This window comes from Pholcus phalangioides, unplaced genomic scaffold (assembly GCF_987345545.1).
Source record: "Pholcus phalangioides strain wild (caught in Gottingen) unplaced genomic scaffold, Ppha-v1.0 ptg000015l_1, whole genome shotgun sequence".
NCBI classification, from domain to species: Eukaryota; Metazoa; Arthropoda; class Arachnida; order Araneae; family Pholcidae; genus Pholcus; species Pholcus phalangioides.
In genome coordinates this window covers 116,938,056-116,957,725 of record NW_028301608.1, presented here as the reverse complement: position 1 = coordinate 116,957,725, position 19,670 = coordinate 116,938,056, and the positions used below count along the sequence as shown (strand labels likewise).

The window sequence follows — 19,670 nt, the reverse complement described above, 5'->3', positions numbered from 1 at the left end:
CAGTAAAATTGTAGGCATGCAGAAGTAAGACAGCAATACATTATGTGAAGTACTACAGACATTCCCCCTTTTAAACTAACAAAACTGTAAAATGTTTCTGCATGTGTTCAAAGAAATCAATATTCGCTTAAAAATGAATAGTAATATTTTAATTTTCAAACCGAAATTGTATAATAATTACAACTATCATCGTGTACAGATGTAAAGTTCAAAGTAGCAAACTGTCTAAATCTGCAGTGCCAAGTAGCTGGAGAAGAAACCAAACTTGAAGTGAAGGTCTGTACTTTGATAGGAGACAAGACAGATATTGGTCGTTATGGAGGAGGAGACAAGATTACAGTTTCCACCGCTGGAAAAACATATTAGCTAAAATGGAAGAACATATTAGGTTGGGGAAAAAGAAATCCATCATTTTTACGTGAACTTCAAGACTTGATTTAACATATTTTGGTCAAATATGCACCGTTTTATTCTATAATTTGTTGCCATTTTAAAGGTAGCTTCATAATGCCTCTCTCATAGAAGTCTTGGTCCCTATGGTCCCTATTGACAAAAAACTCTAGTAATCAATTTTCACAATCTTCTCTTGATGCCAATTTCTTATCACTAAGGAATTGCAATGCAAGAAAAACATGGTAATCGCTTGGTGCAAGGTTCAGACTATATGGTGGATGCATCAAAACTTTCCAACCAAGCTCCCGGAGTTTCTGGCGAGTCACTATAGACGTGTGTGGCCTGGCGTTGTCCTGATGGAACACAACACCTCTCCTGGAGCTTGGTTGGAAAGTTTTGATGCATCCACCATATAGTCCAGACCTGCCACCAAGAGATTACCATGTTTTTCGTCAATAGGGACCAAGACTTCTATGAGAGAGGCATTTTGAAGGTACCTTTAAAATGGCAATAAATTATAGAACAAAACCGCACATATTTGACCAAAATTGGTAATTCGAAATATGTTAAATCAAGTCTTGAAGTTCACGTAAAAATAATGGATTTCTTTTTCCCCAACCTAATATATCAATGAGTCTAGAACTAGGCAATGTGTACCTTGGGCACATTTTCTCCATCAATTCCTTCGGCGTCTAATATCAAGGAAGGTCTGTTGACTGTTCTGAATGATGAAAACATTGATGTATCCCAACTTATAGCAGTTGATGCAACGGGACTGCAGTGAATACAGGAAATTCAAGAAGTTTGGAAGACCTCTGCAGTGGGTGATATGTCAGCTCCACTTTAACGAGTTACCACTAAGACGCATGATGAATCATCTGGAGAAACCAACAGTGGATCCTTGGGTATTTTCTGGACTTAGTTGGCTAAGCTCCTGCCTAGCCAACTGAGTACCTCCCAGTAGTTGATTTTCAACCTATTGAAGGAAATTTTCCATCTATGGGAGAAAATGATATTTTAAATCTCGGATCAAAAATATCTGTGGGATATAAGCTGAGCTGTTTTTTCAGGTGAATACCCTCTGAATCTGGCAATGTGAAGTCCTGGGAAACTTTGTTAGCCATAATGAGCCATCTGGCATTAGAGAGTCCTTTGAGTTTACATAAGCCGCACTGATCCTTCTGCCACCTTGAAGGAAGTGGCTTCTTTTAGCACTAGAATATATGTCCCAATGTGGTTTTACATTAAATATAATCCAACCATGAAGGATGCTTCCATTAGCCTAAGGCATACACTTTTGTTCTCTCGGTACCTCAGTGATGATCTGAAGGTCATCCTCCAAAAAAAATACTCTTCATTCAGCGAAATGGTTAAGTGTGAGATCCAGAGAACCTGCTGGTAGCCATGCTCGCAGTTAAACAGAGACACATTCGAGAGTTAGGTGTGTGAAGAATTCTTTCTGTGAGGTCCTGGTCAAAGGAACCACCCCTTCGAGTATGCAAGTTCAAGATTTCAGCAATCAACGTCAACACTACATTGACCTCATCGACTGGCAGCATTGTGAAGTTACAGAGCCACTGCTAACATTCCATTTATCAAGCGAAGATGTAAAGCAGTGTATTTCCAGCAAATTTCTATTTCCCATGACACATCAAGGCAGTTAAAAGGTGTGTTGAAGCTGTTTGGACTTTTCCGGACAAGTATGCAGGGCTAAAGCTCACAAGATGGAGTAGTTAGAGCAGAAACTTTGAACATGTTGATCATGCCCACTTTCGAAATAAAACCCAAATTCAACACTGCGAAGTAAAGACTAAGAGCATGGTTACAGTAAGGACACAGTGCCCAAAGGTAGAGTAGTTGGGATGGGCATGGGTAGAACAAACACCTAGTCGTGGAAAAATCTGGGTGGTTCATTGAGCCAGCAAAGAGTTGCATTTTTACAAAGCAAGTCTTACAAGAGTCAATTTTTGAAAAAAGTTAGATTTATTGAAAATCCTCAATTGTACCGTACCATTGCAAAATTTCAAGGTTCTTGTGGGGAATGAAGATGTAGAAAAATTTACAAGTGATATATTAGTCAATGCACAACTTTTGAGGGGTAATGCATTTCAATTATACAACTTTTAATTTTTTTGCTCTGGCTACTATACAATTCTAAAAAATCCCCAGTTTCCCCCTTTCATTTGAATTAAATATTTCATCGTCTGGGAACTGGCACCTATGCCTGTTACCATGGGCCCCTCTTGAATCAAGGGTACTTGATGCCATGTGATGGCTTGGTGTGCTCTCGAGTTAGGACTGCACTATCTTATGGGTTTAGCTTGCTTATGCAGAACATATAATCTTTCAGAGGAAAAGAACGATTGGCATCCCAAACTCCATGACAGTTGAAGATAGTTTTATCAGTTAACTAAACAGAGCCCAGTGATTTTTTTCTGAAAAAGTGTCTTCTTTGCATGTATGGTTGGATGTGAATTCGTGTGGCTTTCTCAGCTCATGAGTAATGTCATGACAGGTTACGAGACAAGAAAAGTACTGAGGAGAAGGAAAATAGCAGGTCACAGGCTTTGCCTGTTAAGTAAACAACTTAGCAGGTTAATATTTTTTGCATTGCGTTATGCACAATTTTTTTATGTTGTGGGTGTGATTGTAGAGAGATACTTTTTTAAATGGAAGATCGACTCGCATTCACACCTTTAAGTTGAAAACCATAGAAAAACCAACTTCAGCTGACCACTGCTATGCCGTCAATGAGGCTGCTGTACAGTGGCATAATCATACTGAGACTCATATTGCAAGAATCCGGAATCAACCCCCACCAGCAGTACAGTAGTGGTACCCGAGTTGTGGTCGGCTGAAGTTGATTTTTTGTGGTTCCCAACTTTGAGGTATAAATGTGAGACAATCTCCCTATTAATAAGTCTTGCAACAGACCTACAACAGTACAAATATTCATTTATAACAGTTCACTCATAGCTTTAAAAATAGATGGCAACATTAAAAATGCATGTCACAACACTAGGCATATACTAAAACTACTGTTAGGTTCATACAGGGTGATCAGCAAATAAGCCCTTATTTCAAAATTAAATATCTCTACAACAAAGATCAATAGAATTATGCGGTAAACGGTGCGTTTATTAGCAAAACTGTAAGAATGTTGTACAGAAATTTCGAAAATTTAGTTGTTTTTTTTTAATTTTTTAAAATTTAAGAAAAAACAACAAACTGGAGATTTTGGGGTTCCGAAAATCCTCATTTGTGTGAAGAGAAACCACTGCATTCGCCTAAAGTTACTGCATGGGCTGCGGTATGCGCCAGAGGCATTATCGGCCCCTTCTTCGTGCGAGAAACGATTACTACTGAATGTTACGTTACAATTTTGGAACAATTTGTCAGCACACATGCCGCATACCGCAGCCCATGCAGTAACTTTAGGCGAATGCAGTGGTTTCCCTTCACACAAATGAGGATTTTCGGAACCCCAAAATCTCCAGTTTTGTTTGTTTTTTTAAATTTTAAAAAATTAAAAAAAAAAAAAATCCGAAATTTCTGTACAACATTCTTACAGTTTTGCTAATAAACGTACCGTTTACCGCATAATTCTATTGATCTTTGTTGTAGAGATATTTAATTTTGAAATAAGGGCTTATTCGCTGATCACCCTGTATGTAAACTGGAGTATTTACAAAGGAGCTATAGCCCAGGATGGCAAATGTACGGAATGAGTGGTCAAGAAGCAGTTAAGTGGGAGAAGGGTGGCAAAACCATAAATCTGCTTTTGCCAAGGAACTAAGTCTGTGAGCAACCAAAAGAGTGTGCAAGCAAGTGACGCACAAAATGAGTTAGCTTGAGAGTGTGCAAGCATGGGAGTGACTTGGAAAACAAGAAAACATGTCAATGAGCAGCTAAATGAGTGACTCTGTGAGCAAGGGATGAATAGAAAGACTTAGTGTGCAAGCATGTGAATGGTGAAAAGAGTGACATAAAGAGAGAGGGGAGATTAGCCCAGTCGGTAATCAAAAGAGTGTATAAGAATGTGAGAGATGAAAAGAGTGTGCGAGCATGGAAGTGACCTGGTAAATGGGAGAAACATGTCAATAAGCGACTGAAAGAGTGATCATGTGAGAAACCAAAAGAGCAACTTGGAGACAAAGGCATATTGAAAGAAGAGGTGGGGGACTAGCAAACTTCAGGAATGAATGGTCAAGAAAATTAAGACTAGAATGGAAAAAGGATGGCAAAATAGTTATTGCCCACTCATGTGGAAAAATCATAAATCTGCCTCTGCACATGAACACTGTGGCGACAGCGTCCACCACTGGATGGCGCTGTTCACGTAATAGGGAAAAGAAGGCGCCTGCGCGATGTTGGAACTGAACTTGGATTTTGCTGCTCAAACGAGACAGGCACGCGGTACACTCATTCTTGTAGGTTCTGTTTATTTGTATTTAATTGTTTAATAAATGTTTAATATCTTTGAATCATAGAAGGAAGTGTTTGTCGTCAACAGCCTTATTCCTTCTACGACAACACTTCTGGCAAAGTTCATTCGACAGTAATTTCTTCATGGCGATAGATCAGAGTTATTCAAAGTTTAAAAGAAAGATGCGATCAGTGGGATTCGAACCTCAGTGTAGCATGATGCCCAATCGTTTCGAGAATGCCCATGTGAATGGTGCACAATCTTGATTAATTGGTGGCTCGACAAAAAACACATGCAATTTAGAAGCTCATGAAAAAAAGATGAATTTATGTAGGCCTAGTTCCTGTCACTGCCACAAATTCTTTTACTTCACTCTTAGGCATTCATTTTTTCATCAGGGATCTTCAATGCATGGCCAAAGCCACGTCATCTTTGAAACCTTTTTACAGTGGCCAGCCAATGAAAACACAGATATAGTTACAGAATTTATATAAATTCAGAAAAATTAAACCTCAGTGAAGAAATATATTCCAGAATTGGTAGAAAAGTAATTTCAAAATTACATAAAGAAAACATTTCAGAAATAGTTTCAGAATCGATAAATAATTTCAGAATTAGTGGAAATAAATACTTCGCAATTCATAATTAATAAAAAATATCAGAATTAATGAAATGTCCACAATCTAATGTTTTTCTTTGTTTCAAGTATAGGGGGTCTCATTATCATTGTTGGGACAGGCTCTAATGTTCTGTTGGTGAATCCTGATGGAAGCACGGCTCGTTGTAGCGGTTGGGGCCATTTGATTGGAGACGAGGCATCTGGTATGAAGCATTTTATCTATTAGCTAAATTTTTATAACTTTAGAAATAATTTTGAAATGTGACTGCATCCAAATCTTGCACAAAATCCAGGTTTTTGCTGTCCATCGAGTATGCGATAATTAGTTTATAATTTTTTTGTTTCATGAAAATATTAACCCCTTCAAACTAATAATTTACATACTGAGCATGCTCGAGTTGATGGACTAATGATGATAATGAGTCAGATAAATCGAGATTTTAAAAAAACCACAGGCCACTTTGACTCATTGAAGGGTGGTGGGAGCTCCTTTGTGTCCCAGTTTTTCCAAAAATTCATAACTTCACAAAAAATAGAAATTTTTTGCTTTAAATCATACAGAAATGTAGTTTATAGTTTTAAAAGTTATAGGAAGATGGTTTTTACTTGTCCATATTTTTTTTTCCATGATACTAATGGTAGCTTGTATCATTTCATATTTTTGCTGACAGCCAAAGAAAAAGTGCTTGTCAACTTTTAACAAATTTTGCATCATCAATTGGGTAAAATGATGTAAATTGAATGTATAGCATTGTAAATTTTGTTTTTGTATTTTTGATTCCAAAAGATTATTTCTGGAATGTATTAGCTGAAGGAAAAATGTGGGACATATGCAGTCCCACCACCCTTCTACAGCAACCCCCAGGGCCAGTCTTAGACCAAATGGTGCCCTGTACAAAACGAGAAGTCTGTTCTCCCCCCCACCCCCAGGTTTTGGTACAGGGTGATTTGCTGGAGGAAGTGATTTATTGCTAGTTAGTACTGTCTCGTGAAATACAGGATGGATTCATTCTCCCATACTATCACCCCTTTTGGGTCTGGGCCTGTCCCCACCTCCTGGTTGACTATAAAGGGATGAAGAAGTCGGAAAAGCTTTCTTAGAAAGATATTACTATATTTCATTTGTAAACAAGCATAAAAACCAAATTATACTTGTTTAATTAAGAAATTTGAAAATATTAAAAAACAAAACATCACACATTTACGCAGAATACTCATCACAAAGGATCTATCTTCTTCACTGTTATTTTAATTAAATTTTTAAGGCAAAATACGTGTAGTGCACGCATCACATATGGGCTAAACTGATAATAAAAGTGGTCAAATTAACCCATTAAAGACGACTTTGATTTTTTTTAAAGTAAAAAAATAGTGAGTGGAACCACTTCCACCATTTATTGGCAAAGAAAAAAATTAAAATGTTGAATGGAAAATTTTCTTACCAATCGCCATCAATGGGTTAAAAAGTGATATTTCCGTATAATTTCGTTCATATTTACAAAACTTATGAATTTCATTTGAAATTATCCCTTTCAGACCTAGTACTAACAAACAGGAGGGGCAGGCTTGTAACTAGGCTAGAGCAACAGAGGTGATGCCTTGGGGTACCCCCGAACCGAATGGGGGGAGTGCCCGAGGCATCACCTCTTGTAACTCCTTTTTCTGAACATAACCCTTTCAAGGAGACCCCAAGAAAAGTCTGCCTCAGGCCCTGAGAAGATAGGCCATGGCCCTTGGTTGGGGTGTTTTTTTCTCACTGTAGATTTTAACCTAAACTTGGGAAGGATTGTGGGGTGAAGGTTTTAATGATAGAACAATTAACTTATTGTTTTACATTATTCCATGCTGAATATTTTTCTGTGAAGAGATCTGTGGCCTTTTGCAAAAGGAGTCCCTGAAATTTGCCTTGTTAGAACAAATTGTCTGTGGAACACGAGGTAAAGAACCTTTGCTTTTACTGTATTATGGAACTTAGCTTTTTATTGTACTCTGTGCTTGGTCTGAGAATGCCTTGACCGGATGTGTACCAGAGATGAATAAATCTTTGCAATATAAATAATACTTCAAGTAAGGTAACCAGATTTTCAACTCATTAAGTAAGGGGCCGTTCAAGTATTACATAAGTAAATTTTTAGCCATTTTTGACCCCCCTCCCCACCCCTTGTCAGCAAAATTTTGTCATCAGCTCTGCCCCTCTGAATCCTAACTCATATTTTCATAAAGGGTGGTTGCTGACGTAAGCATTAAGCTCCCCCTCCCCTTGTCATCAAAAGTCTGCAAATCGGAACTCCCCCCCCCCCCATCGATGATGACGTAATATTGGAACGGCCCCTAATGGGCATCCACTAAACTTTATTGAAACCAAAGTGAAACATCTGACCCCCCGACCGATTTTTTGCAGGCTCCAATATAGTGAATTTAGTGTGTAAAAAAAACTCTAAGAGAATTGTCCCGGGATGAAGCTCTTTGTCAGTCAATCACACCCTGTGGGAAAGCCATGATCCAAACAATTATCGCCAAGCAACAAGGGCTTGAAACAAAGAAATTTAAAGGAAGAAAGAAAAATGTAAGAAAACTAAGCATAATATAAGGCGAGGAATTGATACATGGGGGGGGGGAAACGATTTTAATGGTTTTGTTGTGTTAATCATAAAGAAAACTCACTTGAAAGCAATATAGTTGTACAGTTGAAATTCTATTTTATTCATCAATGACTGTTTTGATGAATTTCTGATCTCATTGCAGCAATATGGATATCTATGAAAGCAGTGAAAATTGTTTTTGACTGTGAAGACAATTTGCGAGATCCTCCTCATGATCCGAAAAGAGTGAAGAAATTGATGCTGGAACATTTTGGTGTAACTTGGTTTAAATTTCTCTTTTGCTCTTGTTATTCGTGTACAGTAAAAATCCTATACAAGGTGAAAGTGGTGCCAAACAAAAAGGGGGCGATATATGAGCCCAAGTGGAACATAAAACACCTTACCAACCCTGACTTATCTCTTACCGTTTTCGAATTCCTGAAACAAAAAGGGTCAAGTCTGAAAAAACCCAAAGCTGTAAAGTTTGTGATACGCAAACTAAGCACATATTTGAAAAGAGTAAAAAAAAAATACTATAAGGTGTCACCATTTCCATTAGAATATATGGATTTAATGGCGAGCTACTAGGGCTGAAAGATTGGGAAAGTTCAAAATCAAGTTTTTGCCAAAATTTTATTCGCTAATTCCGCAAACACCCTTCTAGCTATAAACTGTCCATTGTACCAACTTTCAAAAGAACCTACAATAAACAATATTAGTCTTAAACAATATTTCTAGTTCAGGAGAAATTCGGCCTTTTGCTTGCACTGAAATCAGCATTTGTTGAAGTAGACATTTTAACAGATTTTTGTCGACAATTCGATTTTACACTTTGCTAATTTCTCAACGCTTGTAGCTCACCATTAAATACAGATATTCTGTATAGAGGCAGTGTGTCATCTTATCAGATTTTTTCTGCGAAATAAAATTGTCCCCAAAATCTAACCACAGATTTTAAATTTTTGTTGAATACCTACTTAAACAAATGCTGATTTCAGTGACATATTGAAAACAAAACACTAAATTTCTCCTGAATCAGGAAACCAGTATGGTTTATTGTAAGCTCTTTTAAAAGCTGGTGCAATATAAACGTTTTTTTGGTAAATTTTAAGAGTGTTTGTGAAATTAGAGATTAAATTTTGGCTGACAATTCGATTTTAAACTTTACAATTTTCCAGCGCTGTTAGCTCGCCATTAAATCCAGCTTTTCTGATGGAAAATGGTGTAACCTTATAAGATTTTTCTATTCTTTCTAAATACTGTATGTGCTTAGTTTAAGAGTAGGTCTCTCAGAAACTTCGCAAATGTGGGTTTTTTCAAACTTGCCATTTTTTTCATAATCAATTATCCACCATAACTCAAAAACGGTGAGAGATAGGACAGGGTTGGTAACGTGTTTTATGTTCCACTCGTCTATCGCTCCCCTTTTATTTGGCAAAATAGATCACTTGCACCCTGTATAACAACACCCTTTATAAATATAATCACCTATATGACAATATTACTCTCTTGTCCTGATAAAAATTTCAGTGTTAAGTGTAGATATTTCACTTATAATGATAGTTTTCTCCAGTCCCTTGAGTATCGTTGTACAGGACTTTTGCTATGCATGTGAAAATTTGAAGTATCCATGTTCATTATAAGCAAAAGTCCAACTGTATTTAGATTTCTACGAATTTCTTACAATTTAGGAATAACAGCCTTTTTTTAAAACTGTAAATAAAGGTAATATTTTTATCCCTGTTTCTATGAGTGCAGGACCCTGATAAGCAGCGGAGGAGGAGGGGACTAACACAGCTGCACTTATCACACACTGCTGGGAAACATGTCTATTCTGTTCATAAATTAAAAAAAAAATACTGGATGTTGATGAGTTCTTCTTGGATTTCCCGCAAATAATTAAAATATTTTAGATATTGCTGAAGGAAAATATAAAGCATCGTTTTTGGTACATAAATTTATCATTAAAATATTTGTGTTTGTTTGGATTTTCTTCCTTTTAAAGGTACAAGACAGATACGGGATGGTGGACCATTGTTATGTACATTTCAAGAAGTCATTCTTTGCCGGCTTGTGTGCCAAACTCGCAAAAGGTACCGCATCCATTTTTTTAGCTTTTATTTGTTTTATATTGAATTCATATTTTTCATGTTAATTGCTTAATGCAAGTTGATGGATTCCTGATCTTTCTTCACTAAAGCTGCTGTGGAAGAAGGGGATGAGCTTTGTCTCTATCTTTTCAAGGAAGCTGGGCGATATATTGCAGATTTCATCAAAGCCATTTTGCCCAAAGTTCAAAAGGTAATTAGTTATGGTATAATAATAGCTAATAAAGTGATTAAACCCATTCTAACTCGGCAAATCTTTAATGGAATGAAATTGTTGCAGCAATTTTAAAAACCGTATTTTTATGAGAAATGACAAAAAAGCTGACACCAGCGATTTTCTTAAAACATGTTTATATGGCATAGAAATGAATAGCTGATATTTAGATTTAATGCTATGTATGCATCGTGGTGGATTCACCTTGCAAAGACCAGGGCTTGACAAGTCGAAAAAAATTTAGGCGCCAAGCATGATTTCCCCCCCCCCCCCAAAAAAAGTCCTAAATAATGTTATTTTCAACTTTTCTGGGACTTCTTCCGGGACCTTTCTCATGTTGGAAGACGTTATGAAATTAGAAAATTTTGTATCGCCCTTACACTCCAATTTAGCAATTACATATAAAATTTTTAGGCTTGAATACCAATTTTCTTAGTTGCCATGACCACTTAGGATTTGCCATTCATGTGTTTAGCTTATACACTCATGTCCATAAATTAAGGATAATTCAGAATCACACGGAAATCGAAATCTAAAGTAAAAATTTCACCTGTAAGGCGCTCAGTGCCATAAGCGAGTAGTTATGACACAGAGGACGCATGTGGATGAATTATCAGCCGCCTGGAATGTGGGCGTACTCAGATGGAAGTATCCGAGGAACCTGGAATTGTCCAAAGTGTCATCTCTAGGCTTTGGAAACGATTCCAGGAAAACGGAAATGTCAGTAGACGTTACAGTACATGTCGCCCCCGAGTAACAACGCCGAATGAAGACCGGTATTTGGCAGTAACTGCCAAAAGAAGCAGACGGAGCACAGCATCCGACCTGTCTCGTCAGCTATCTGCAGCCACGGGTACCACAGCTTCAAGGCAAACCGTCTACAGACGTTTGGGAGATATTGGTCTATATGCTCGCAGGCCTGTCAGATGTGTTCCGCTCACGGCAACTCACTGTCGGCAGCGATTAGCCTGGAGTAGAGAACATGCAATGTGGACATCATCACAGTGGGTTTTCCGACGAGTCCAGGTTTAGCTTGCAGTCTGATTCACGTCTGACTTTCATATGGAGAACGCCAGGTACCCGTTACCACCAAGACAACATCATTGAACGACACCGTTACGGTAGTGCAGCATTGCTCGTTTGGGGTGGAATTATACTGGGTTATGTTCAAACCAGAATCATGAAAGCCCAAATTTATCGGGACATCATTCTGGAACAACATGTACGTTTGTTTAGGGGTGCCATGGGTGCAGAATTTGTGTTTATGGATGACAACGCCCGTCCTCACGAGCAAACATCGTAAACGAATGCCTTGAATCTGAGGATATAACCCGTATGGAATGGCCAGCATTCTCACCTGACTTGAATCCGATAAAGCTTGTGTGGGACATGCTTGGCCGACGAGTTGCAGCCCATCAACCACCTCCTACATGTGTACCGGAACTTCGGAGAGCATTGCTTGCTGAGTGGAGTGATCTTCCCCAAGATCAGATCGATAATTTGATACTCAGCATGCCTAGGCGTTACAATGTATTAACCATCATACCAACCATGTAATAGTAAGTTTTTGTAAAGGAGATATTTTTTACTATTGCTCCAGAGAGCAAAAATCGTAGTTTTTATGAATGGTATCATACATACACCATCGTTTTTGTTCTTCATCTTTTGTTTAATAAATGGGCTTTATGAATAAGTAACGTTTGTTTTGTTTCTGAACCTTTATTTGCCGGAGCTGGCATTATCCTCAATTTATGGACATGAGTGTACTTGGAATGGAATGTGTCAGAGATTATGATAAAACTCCTTTTGAACATTTTAGCTGGAGAGAATCGTCCATCAAACATCTAAATTCACAAATATTAGGTTCAGTTTTAGTTTTAAATGCCATATTATTGACTTTTTTCAATGCCATTTTGAGACAACTTAAGTTGGCTTCCTTCCAATACAAACCCATTCAATATTCTATCGAATTTAAAGTTATCATCCCATCTATAAATGACTTGTACAGTACCTGAATATTCTTTGGGAAGATATGGAATCAACTAGAATCCTTTGTAGAGAGCTTCTTTAGGATGTCCGGTATTGGCAAGTTGACTGACAGTCTTTTTTAAATGAGCTGCATGAAGTATGATGCTTTCTCCATCCAGGATATGGTAAGAGAAGATATCATACAGAAGTGCCGATTCAACTCTAGCTGTTAGGGTTTTGAAGCGATCCTTCAATTTTTTCCGAGCAACTGCTGCATCATCACAATCGACCATGATGTTTCAGAATTCTCTCTCTAGGTTGAGAAGATAGATTTCGCCAGCTTTATTATTGCAAACTTGATTATCACATCACTTTTGGTGATGAATCAGCATCTAATTTGACCTCGGTTTCAAGCGCTAAAGCATACAAGCCTTTGTTCCTGAGTAAGAATGTGACTTCATCCAACAAGGTCATAAAATTATTTTTATTCAATTTTTTGATTGGTCTCCAACAAAACTTGTTGGAGTTCAGAGTTCTGCAATAAAGCAGCAAAATGTACCCCCTCCCCCAGAAAATTAATTCCTAACATCTGAAAAAACCCGGGATGAAAACGACTGTACCCAAGCCCCTACCAGTGTTGGTAGACTGAAGATGCTTATCTAACTTTCAGGCACTAATGTGATTCAAAAAGTCTGAACACAATACTCACACAAATCACGAAAATTCAGTCATTTGCTGCTTCACTTTCAATATGGTAGAAAATGGCAGCACTTATTGAATATGAAACTAATGCAAAGGCTAAAACAGACAAAATTCCCAGAACCCTGACATCATGAATATGTTAGGGGCCACATGATACACTCACAAAATTTCCCAACACTCATTCATTTCAGGAGAACTACTGAAGAATTGGTGAAAGGACTAAAGACATAGGTTCTATTTACACGTGCTCTATTTAGGCACGGCTTTTTCAAATTATAAATACATTTGAAATTTCATATTTAATTCACTAATAGTTAAATATAAAATGTTCGATACCTAACGTTCTCCTGAATAGCAATAAAATATACACTTTTTGTCAAAAGTGAAAATATACTATATATAACTCTATGTATAAAAAATTTAGAAATTTCATACTTTTTTAAAAATAGTGACAACAACCAATAACGTTTGTGAAAGAAAGATTCTACATCTCTCTGTAGCACTTAAAATTTTGTGTTACTTTTGCCTCTGGTTGTGACCTCCATCTCTGTATCTAAAAAAAAAGACGTTTCTTTCGGCTGGTTGCCATCTCTACATTGAATGAAATGCTAAAATGGTATAGCTAAATTGTGAAAAATTATTTAGTCTCCTTCACATCTCCCGAACCAATTTAAATGGAAATTATCAGCATTTTTCTAAGAAACAAGAGTTCTCTCTAACAAAAGCCACCATTTCCATCATAAATGAAGTGCTAAACAGGCTTTTACCGAATTTTGAATACTAAATCTGCTTCCATTCAAGCTCAACCCCTTACTTCCAGAACCAGTCAAAATAAATAATAAGCATTTTTCGTTGTTCCAAACAGTAAAAGACAAAAAAGGGGGATCAAAATACAACTTAACTTCCTTCCATCCAAAGGACAAAATCTTTCCGTTTTAGCAGGTTTTTTTTAATCTACAAATATGGCTTCTGTTTACACATTAGACAGTTTCCATCTTAGAGGTTTCCCATAAATGGAAAGCATTGTCTACTAGACCATTCAAGACAGGTTTCCATCTCATATAGTGTCTTAGACAGATTTCACCGTATTTCAAATTTTGCCAGGAATTTGTGGTACAGTAGCCGCCGCTTATCAGAATCATGTTTGGTTCAGCCATTTTGATTTTTATAAGTTGTTGATTCTTATGTCTGGAAATTGTTTTGCTGTTACTCTTCCAGTTACCGCTGGAGTATGCGAAGAATAGGGGAATGGGGGCTTCAGGCAATAGATATTACAGTGTTTTTAAAGTAAAAACCCTTATTATTTCTCATTGAATATTTTAATTTCTAAAATTTAAAATTAGGTTAATTACCTGTAGCATATCATTGTTCACCACAGTGGTGGTTGGCTGAAGTTGGTTTCCTGTGGTTCCCAACTTCGAGGCGCAAACGCGAGCTAATCTCCCCATTAAAAAGTCTCGCCACAGAGAGCAACAGGCCTATGATAAATTATTCAATCATTACACTTCACTCACAGTTAGAAAAACTGGTGGCAGATAGCAGCACTACACATAACAAGCATTACACAGAAACAAACTTCACATCAGGGTTCATTACACAAACACGCACATTCCCGCATGCACTAATTCGTTAGAGGTTCCGCAGAGGAATATGGACGAGGTGCATGTGTGGTTTAGTAGTAGTAGCATATCATTGCCCTTAGATATCGTTTGTTGTCAATGTAAACTAACTAAAATGTTAACCAAAGCCGTCTCAAGAGCACCATGGGTCCCCCAGCAAGTGATTTTTCTGAGGCCTTAGGAGGCAAACTTACATGCATGCTCCTCGAAAATTTCAACTATATCTCATTTTGTGATATGATTGATCATATTTACCCATGTGAGACCACCGGGCCCTGTCCGGACGAGACCGTGTGCTAAGACAGCCCTGTCAGTAACTGTACTGCTACTGTATTATTGACATACCCCCCCCCCCAATATGGGTGGAGCTGGCAGGGCTTCAGCCCTTTGACCCAGGATGATTCTCATTTTGTTTTTCACTCCATAAGTTCACTATGACCTGGGACCCCTTATCCTATTTTCACTGAAGATTCCAGCCTAGAAACTCTGCTTCAGAATATGGGGGGGGGGGGCATGATTATTGTCCAAGCTCATAACTCTAGATCAGGAGCTTCCAAAATTTTGTTACACACACACACATCGCTCACTTCAGAATAATTTTTTATATATAATCGTCAGCTCTCCCCAAGTCAATTCACAGGATCCTATGATATACTCACAGCTTCTATCACTCCCTGGACATTTCTATGACCCCAAGAGCTGTTATTGCCCACTATGGGAAACACTGCTCTAGATAGATTCGCTTATCAATTGCTTCTTTCACAAAAGACCAGTTTTTGCTTTTAAACCTCTCGCGGCTAAATTCTGCCGTCGCGACCCCACTGGGAGTCGGGTCAATGAACTAACAGGATTGCGAGAGATTCTCCAAAATAAAAATTTACAAATAAGAAATTCATTTTTATTTAAAAACACGTCAAAACTAAAGAATGCCTTTATTCAGCTAAGTTAATTACCATGTATCAGACAATGTAATTTTAAAAAATTCTACTTGTACAATAATCAATATTATCGGCTCTGTCACGCCAGAATCACTAATGTGCAATGTCCTTGCAAATCTCCCCCTTGAATGTGGGAAATGATGTTGAATGTTTACTCTACCCACGTTACTCTTCGCAAGTTATTTTCCTAAAATGTTTTGTAATGTGTGTTTCAATAGGGCATTATTGAAACACACACATGTGTTATATTCGTGTTTCAGGCATAACTTAGATAGCAAAACAAGATATCCAAACAGCTGATAAAAAAACAGGAAAATTTGTACATTCGTGCTTCCTGCATGCAGCAGATGATATCAAGTTAATACTTTTACAGGGTGACTTGGAGAGAATGACCCGATTTCAAAATTGTATATTTCTTAAAAATTACAAACACAGAATAGAATGATATGTGAGTATACAGGGGTTAATGTGTCTACGTTTTATGAACAATTTTTGTCAATGGTCGATTTCAAGTGTAGAATAATTTTAAAATCAGATGATTCTTTCTTAATCACCCTGTATATGAAAATCAAGCACCACACTTATACACCTCGCTACGTTTCCATCTTGCATAAGGGACACTTAAGTACATCAAAAAACAAAGTAAATATTTATATGATATTAAAAAAATTGAATATCTTTGGAAGTCTATCACCTAATTAAAATCGAAAGAAGCGTTCTGAAAAGGGCTTTCAGGACAGCACGTTTACTGTCAAAAAATTAGGATGCCCCAGAAACCTGGGACATATGGTCAGCCTATGTAGGGATTAAAATGCCTATAAATTTTTTGGTTGACAATAAGTAGTCCTCCAAATAACCTTTGCGAATAATCAAAAATATTCTACAAGTTCCCACCACTGAGATGAACGATGGCAGTTTGAGTTTTTGTTTTTACTATTATAAGCATAAATCTGATTCTTATAACTGAGGATTTTTGTATGTGAAAACAGTGTTTGGGTTTTGTTATGCGGATTTAATTCTTATAAACGGTGGCTACTATATTCGTCATCTTAAAGATTTTTTTTTTTTGGCTTCCTTCGTAAGGAACTTCTGGAAGAACCTGGTGGACTGCCGATCGTATGTGTGGGTTCAGTTTTCAAAAGCTGGAAGCTTTTGGAATCAGGTAACAATTTTTCTGTTTTGTGTGGTTGTGAAAACAAGTCATCCTTGGTCCTCCATGATGATGAGACCTGGTATGATGTTTGAAAAAGTATTTGAATTGGTAGGTTGGAGTATTTACAGCCAGGAGAGGGAGAGCGCAGAAACTATTATTTTACCTATGGGCATGATGCCACTATACTTTCATTTTCAAACATTAAGAACAAATTAATATGTCTATGAAAGAAAAGGCATTTTAATGTCGAAAAATGTGAAGAAAACAGTTTTAACTTTGAACTTCTGTGTGCGAATTATCAGAACCTTCTGAAGAACATCAACTGCTAACATGCAATCTCTATTGATTTATGAAATCAGTTTTGTATAATCTGATCCAGTGCGATCCGAAAACATTATTTACAAGAGGGTAATTTCACTCCTATCCAAAATTTCAAGAAGTACTTTTGTAAAAAAAGCGGGTTTATTTTTTTTATTTGTATGAGTATTTTCACTCAACAAAATTTGGAATAAAATTGAATTTTTATGCGTGAATTATTATGCATCTAGATGCATATTGCGAAACATTGATCAGATCTAGTATCCTCTATACCAGGATTCATCTCTTACTACTTTTATTGAGGACCCTGTGGTTGATCAAAGAGGGTACCAAGAACCCTCTGTGCTCTGCTTTAGTCACTCACTTTATTTCATTGTAATGTTTTCTTCATTCTAGAAAACATATACCATAGACTACCTTACACTCAGCATTCTACATGGATTTTAATTAGCAAAATAGTAAAAAGAATAATGCAATTCCGTGCTGAAGATAAATATTCTTTTCTGATGTTATAACATCCATTATTAACATTTAGTAAGAGCCTTTACTGATGGCTTCTTGAATCTGTATTGTTTTTATTTTGGTGATGGTAAAGTATTTATACGTTTCACAGGATTTTTGGAGAATATTAAATGTACAAGCCTTAAAGAGTGCTCGTTCCTGACATTGAATTGCTCTGCTGCAGTGGGAGCTGCGTATCTGGCTGCTAAAGAACAAAATGTGGAATTAGCAATCAACTGGAAAGAAAACACATCAGTTCTCTACCATTATAAACAGTGATGCAAGTATTACCTCCCACTATCAACCCCCATCCTCAGGTTTTGAAGTGATAATTAAGTGGTTTAATTACTTTACGATGGAAAATTTGATTTTGTTTCAATTGATTGTGTGTGAATCAAGGACTTGTGAGGTCATGCTGCTCAAGTACGGTTTCTATTGAGTAATGAAAAACTAGGCCTTTTCTGCCCCAGAGTTTTCAAAAATAGAGTTTTAACATTTATAAAATGAACTTGAAGAAAAGAAAAAAATAGTTGTATAATTTTTTCCTTGTCAGGATTTGGTGCTGTTAATGATTATTCTCTTTTGGGACGATATAAACCGTATGTAAAATTATCCCTTATATGCATTTCGTGGCTTCTAGTGCCCCTTCAGAATATTGGTTTACTGAATTGTACTTTAAATGAAAGATTTAAAAATCTGTTATTTCAGCTGTAACAGAGTGAAACCCATCGAACAAATCTTGTTAAACCCAGACTTGTTGAGTTGAATCAAATTTTGGCATGAAACATGGCGATTGCAAAAAATTTGCTTATTGATGCATATTACATGTTTGATGTAATTTAGTAAGCATGCACACATACCTGGTTTATATTTTTGGTTGTATACGTATATTTGGTTGAGAGAATCTTTCTCATTAAAAATCATTGAAGACAATTTTAATTCCTAAAATACAGGACGATCATAATTATTTTCACTTCAACAACCCTCCCATAAAAAGAAAAACCTTTTTTTTGAGTAAAAGTTTCATCAGCTTTGGAAATTTTTGTAAAACATGATGGAATTTCATGTTCTCAAAAAACAAGATTAATTAGAAAAGACACCACCAGGGGTAAATATCGGGATTTATTTCATAAATAACAATGATGGTAGCAACTGTTTAGTGTGATATCTGATTTTATGCAAAAAAAAAAAGGAGAAAACGTTTCTTCGTGTAGAATTATAACAAATCAGCTGGAATGTGTGAATCAAATTGGTCAACTCTGAACCATCGTGATACCTTCTAATGCCTTTCTTGGTGAATTTGCCAATTTTCTTTTTTGTGGGGCATAAAATGCTACACGACCTCCTTCATGCTGTTTTCAAATTTGAGAGAACTTTTGGTCCAATTTTGATCCTTTAATTGGCAAGCATTGAAATATATCCAAAGGAGAACAATTTTGAAGAGACATAATTAAGCAGATGAATAATAATTCAGCCCTGAATGCTATATTACATGAAAAAAAAATTGTTCTCAATTTTAAAAAAAAATAAAGATGGAATCAACTGCACCTTAGTTCGGATGTGATCTCCACTATAAAACGGATGGTTCATTTTAAAATAAATATAGTAAAACCTCGTTAATGGGTGACTCTTGGGAGACCAAAAATATGACCTCGTAAGCAGACAGACTCGTTAAACAAAGTAAGCCATGGCCATGATTAATCCCATCTCCCTATTGATGCATTCATGCAGAAAAAATCAAATTTTAGTTAATCAAATGCATTCTGTCATGAAAATTGATTACTCAAGTTTTTCTTAATTAATGTTTATTTGCTACATAATTACACATTTGAGCAACACAAAATATTATATTAGCTTCTTCGATTTTTGAAAATTCACAATTTTTTCTGGAGAGGCCCACCAGTTTGAATTTTTTTTTTTAAATGGCCTAACTAGTTTGGTCATAAAATGGTCGGTAGATGATTCAATCACTATATTTTCTCAATGTATTGCTACGCATTCCATATTTCGTAGCGGAAATAACTGAAAAATTTGGGATCTATATACTGGGAAATACAGGACCACCAATTGTGGGAAAAATTCCCAATTTATTGTTGAAAACTGTCTATAGATGGGAAATCAATTCCTTC

General features: G+C 36.7%; 1 protein-coding gene across 1 annotated transcript in view; it reads left to right on the top strand.

The window, feature by feature from the left end:
• Nagk (N-acetylglucosamine kinase) overlaps positions 1-19,670 on the top strand; it is a 58,547-nt gene extending 38,877 nt beyond the window's left edge. Inside the window, exons 5-10 of the mRNA XM_089245289.1 lie at positions 5,531-5,641; positions 8,184-8,296; positions 10,026-10,113; positions 10,221-10,321; positions 16,653-16,731; positions 17,654-19,670. Coding sequence (XP_089101415.1) covers positions 5,531-5,641; positions 8,184-8,296; positions 10,026-10,113; positions 10,221-10,321; positions 16,653-16,731; positions 17,654-17,820 — 659 coding nt within the window. The 3' untranslated portion in view covers positions 17,821-19,670. The remainder of the gene's footprint in view (positions 1-5,530; positions 5,642-8,183; positions 8,297-10,025; positions 10,114-10,220; positions 10,322-16,652; positions 16,732-17,653) is intronic.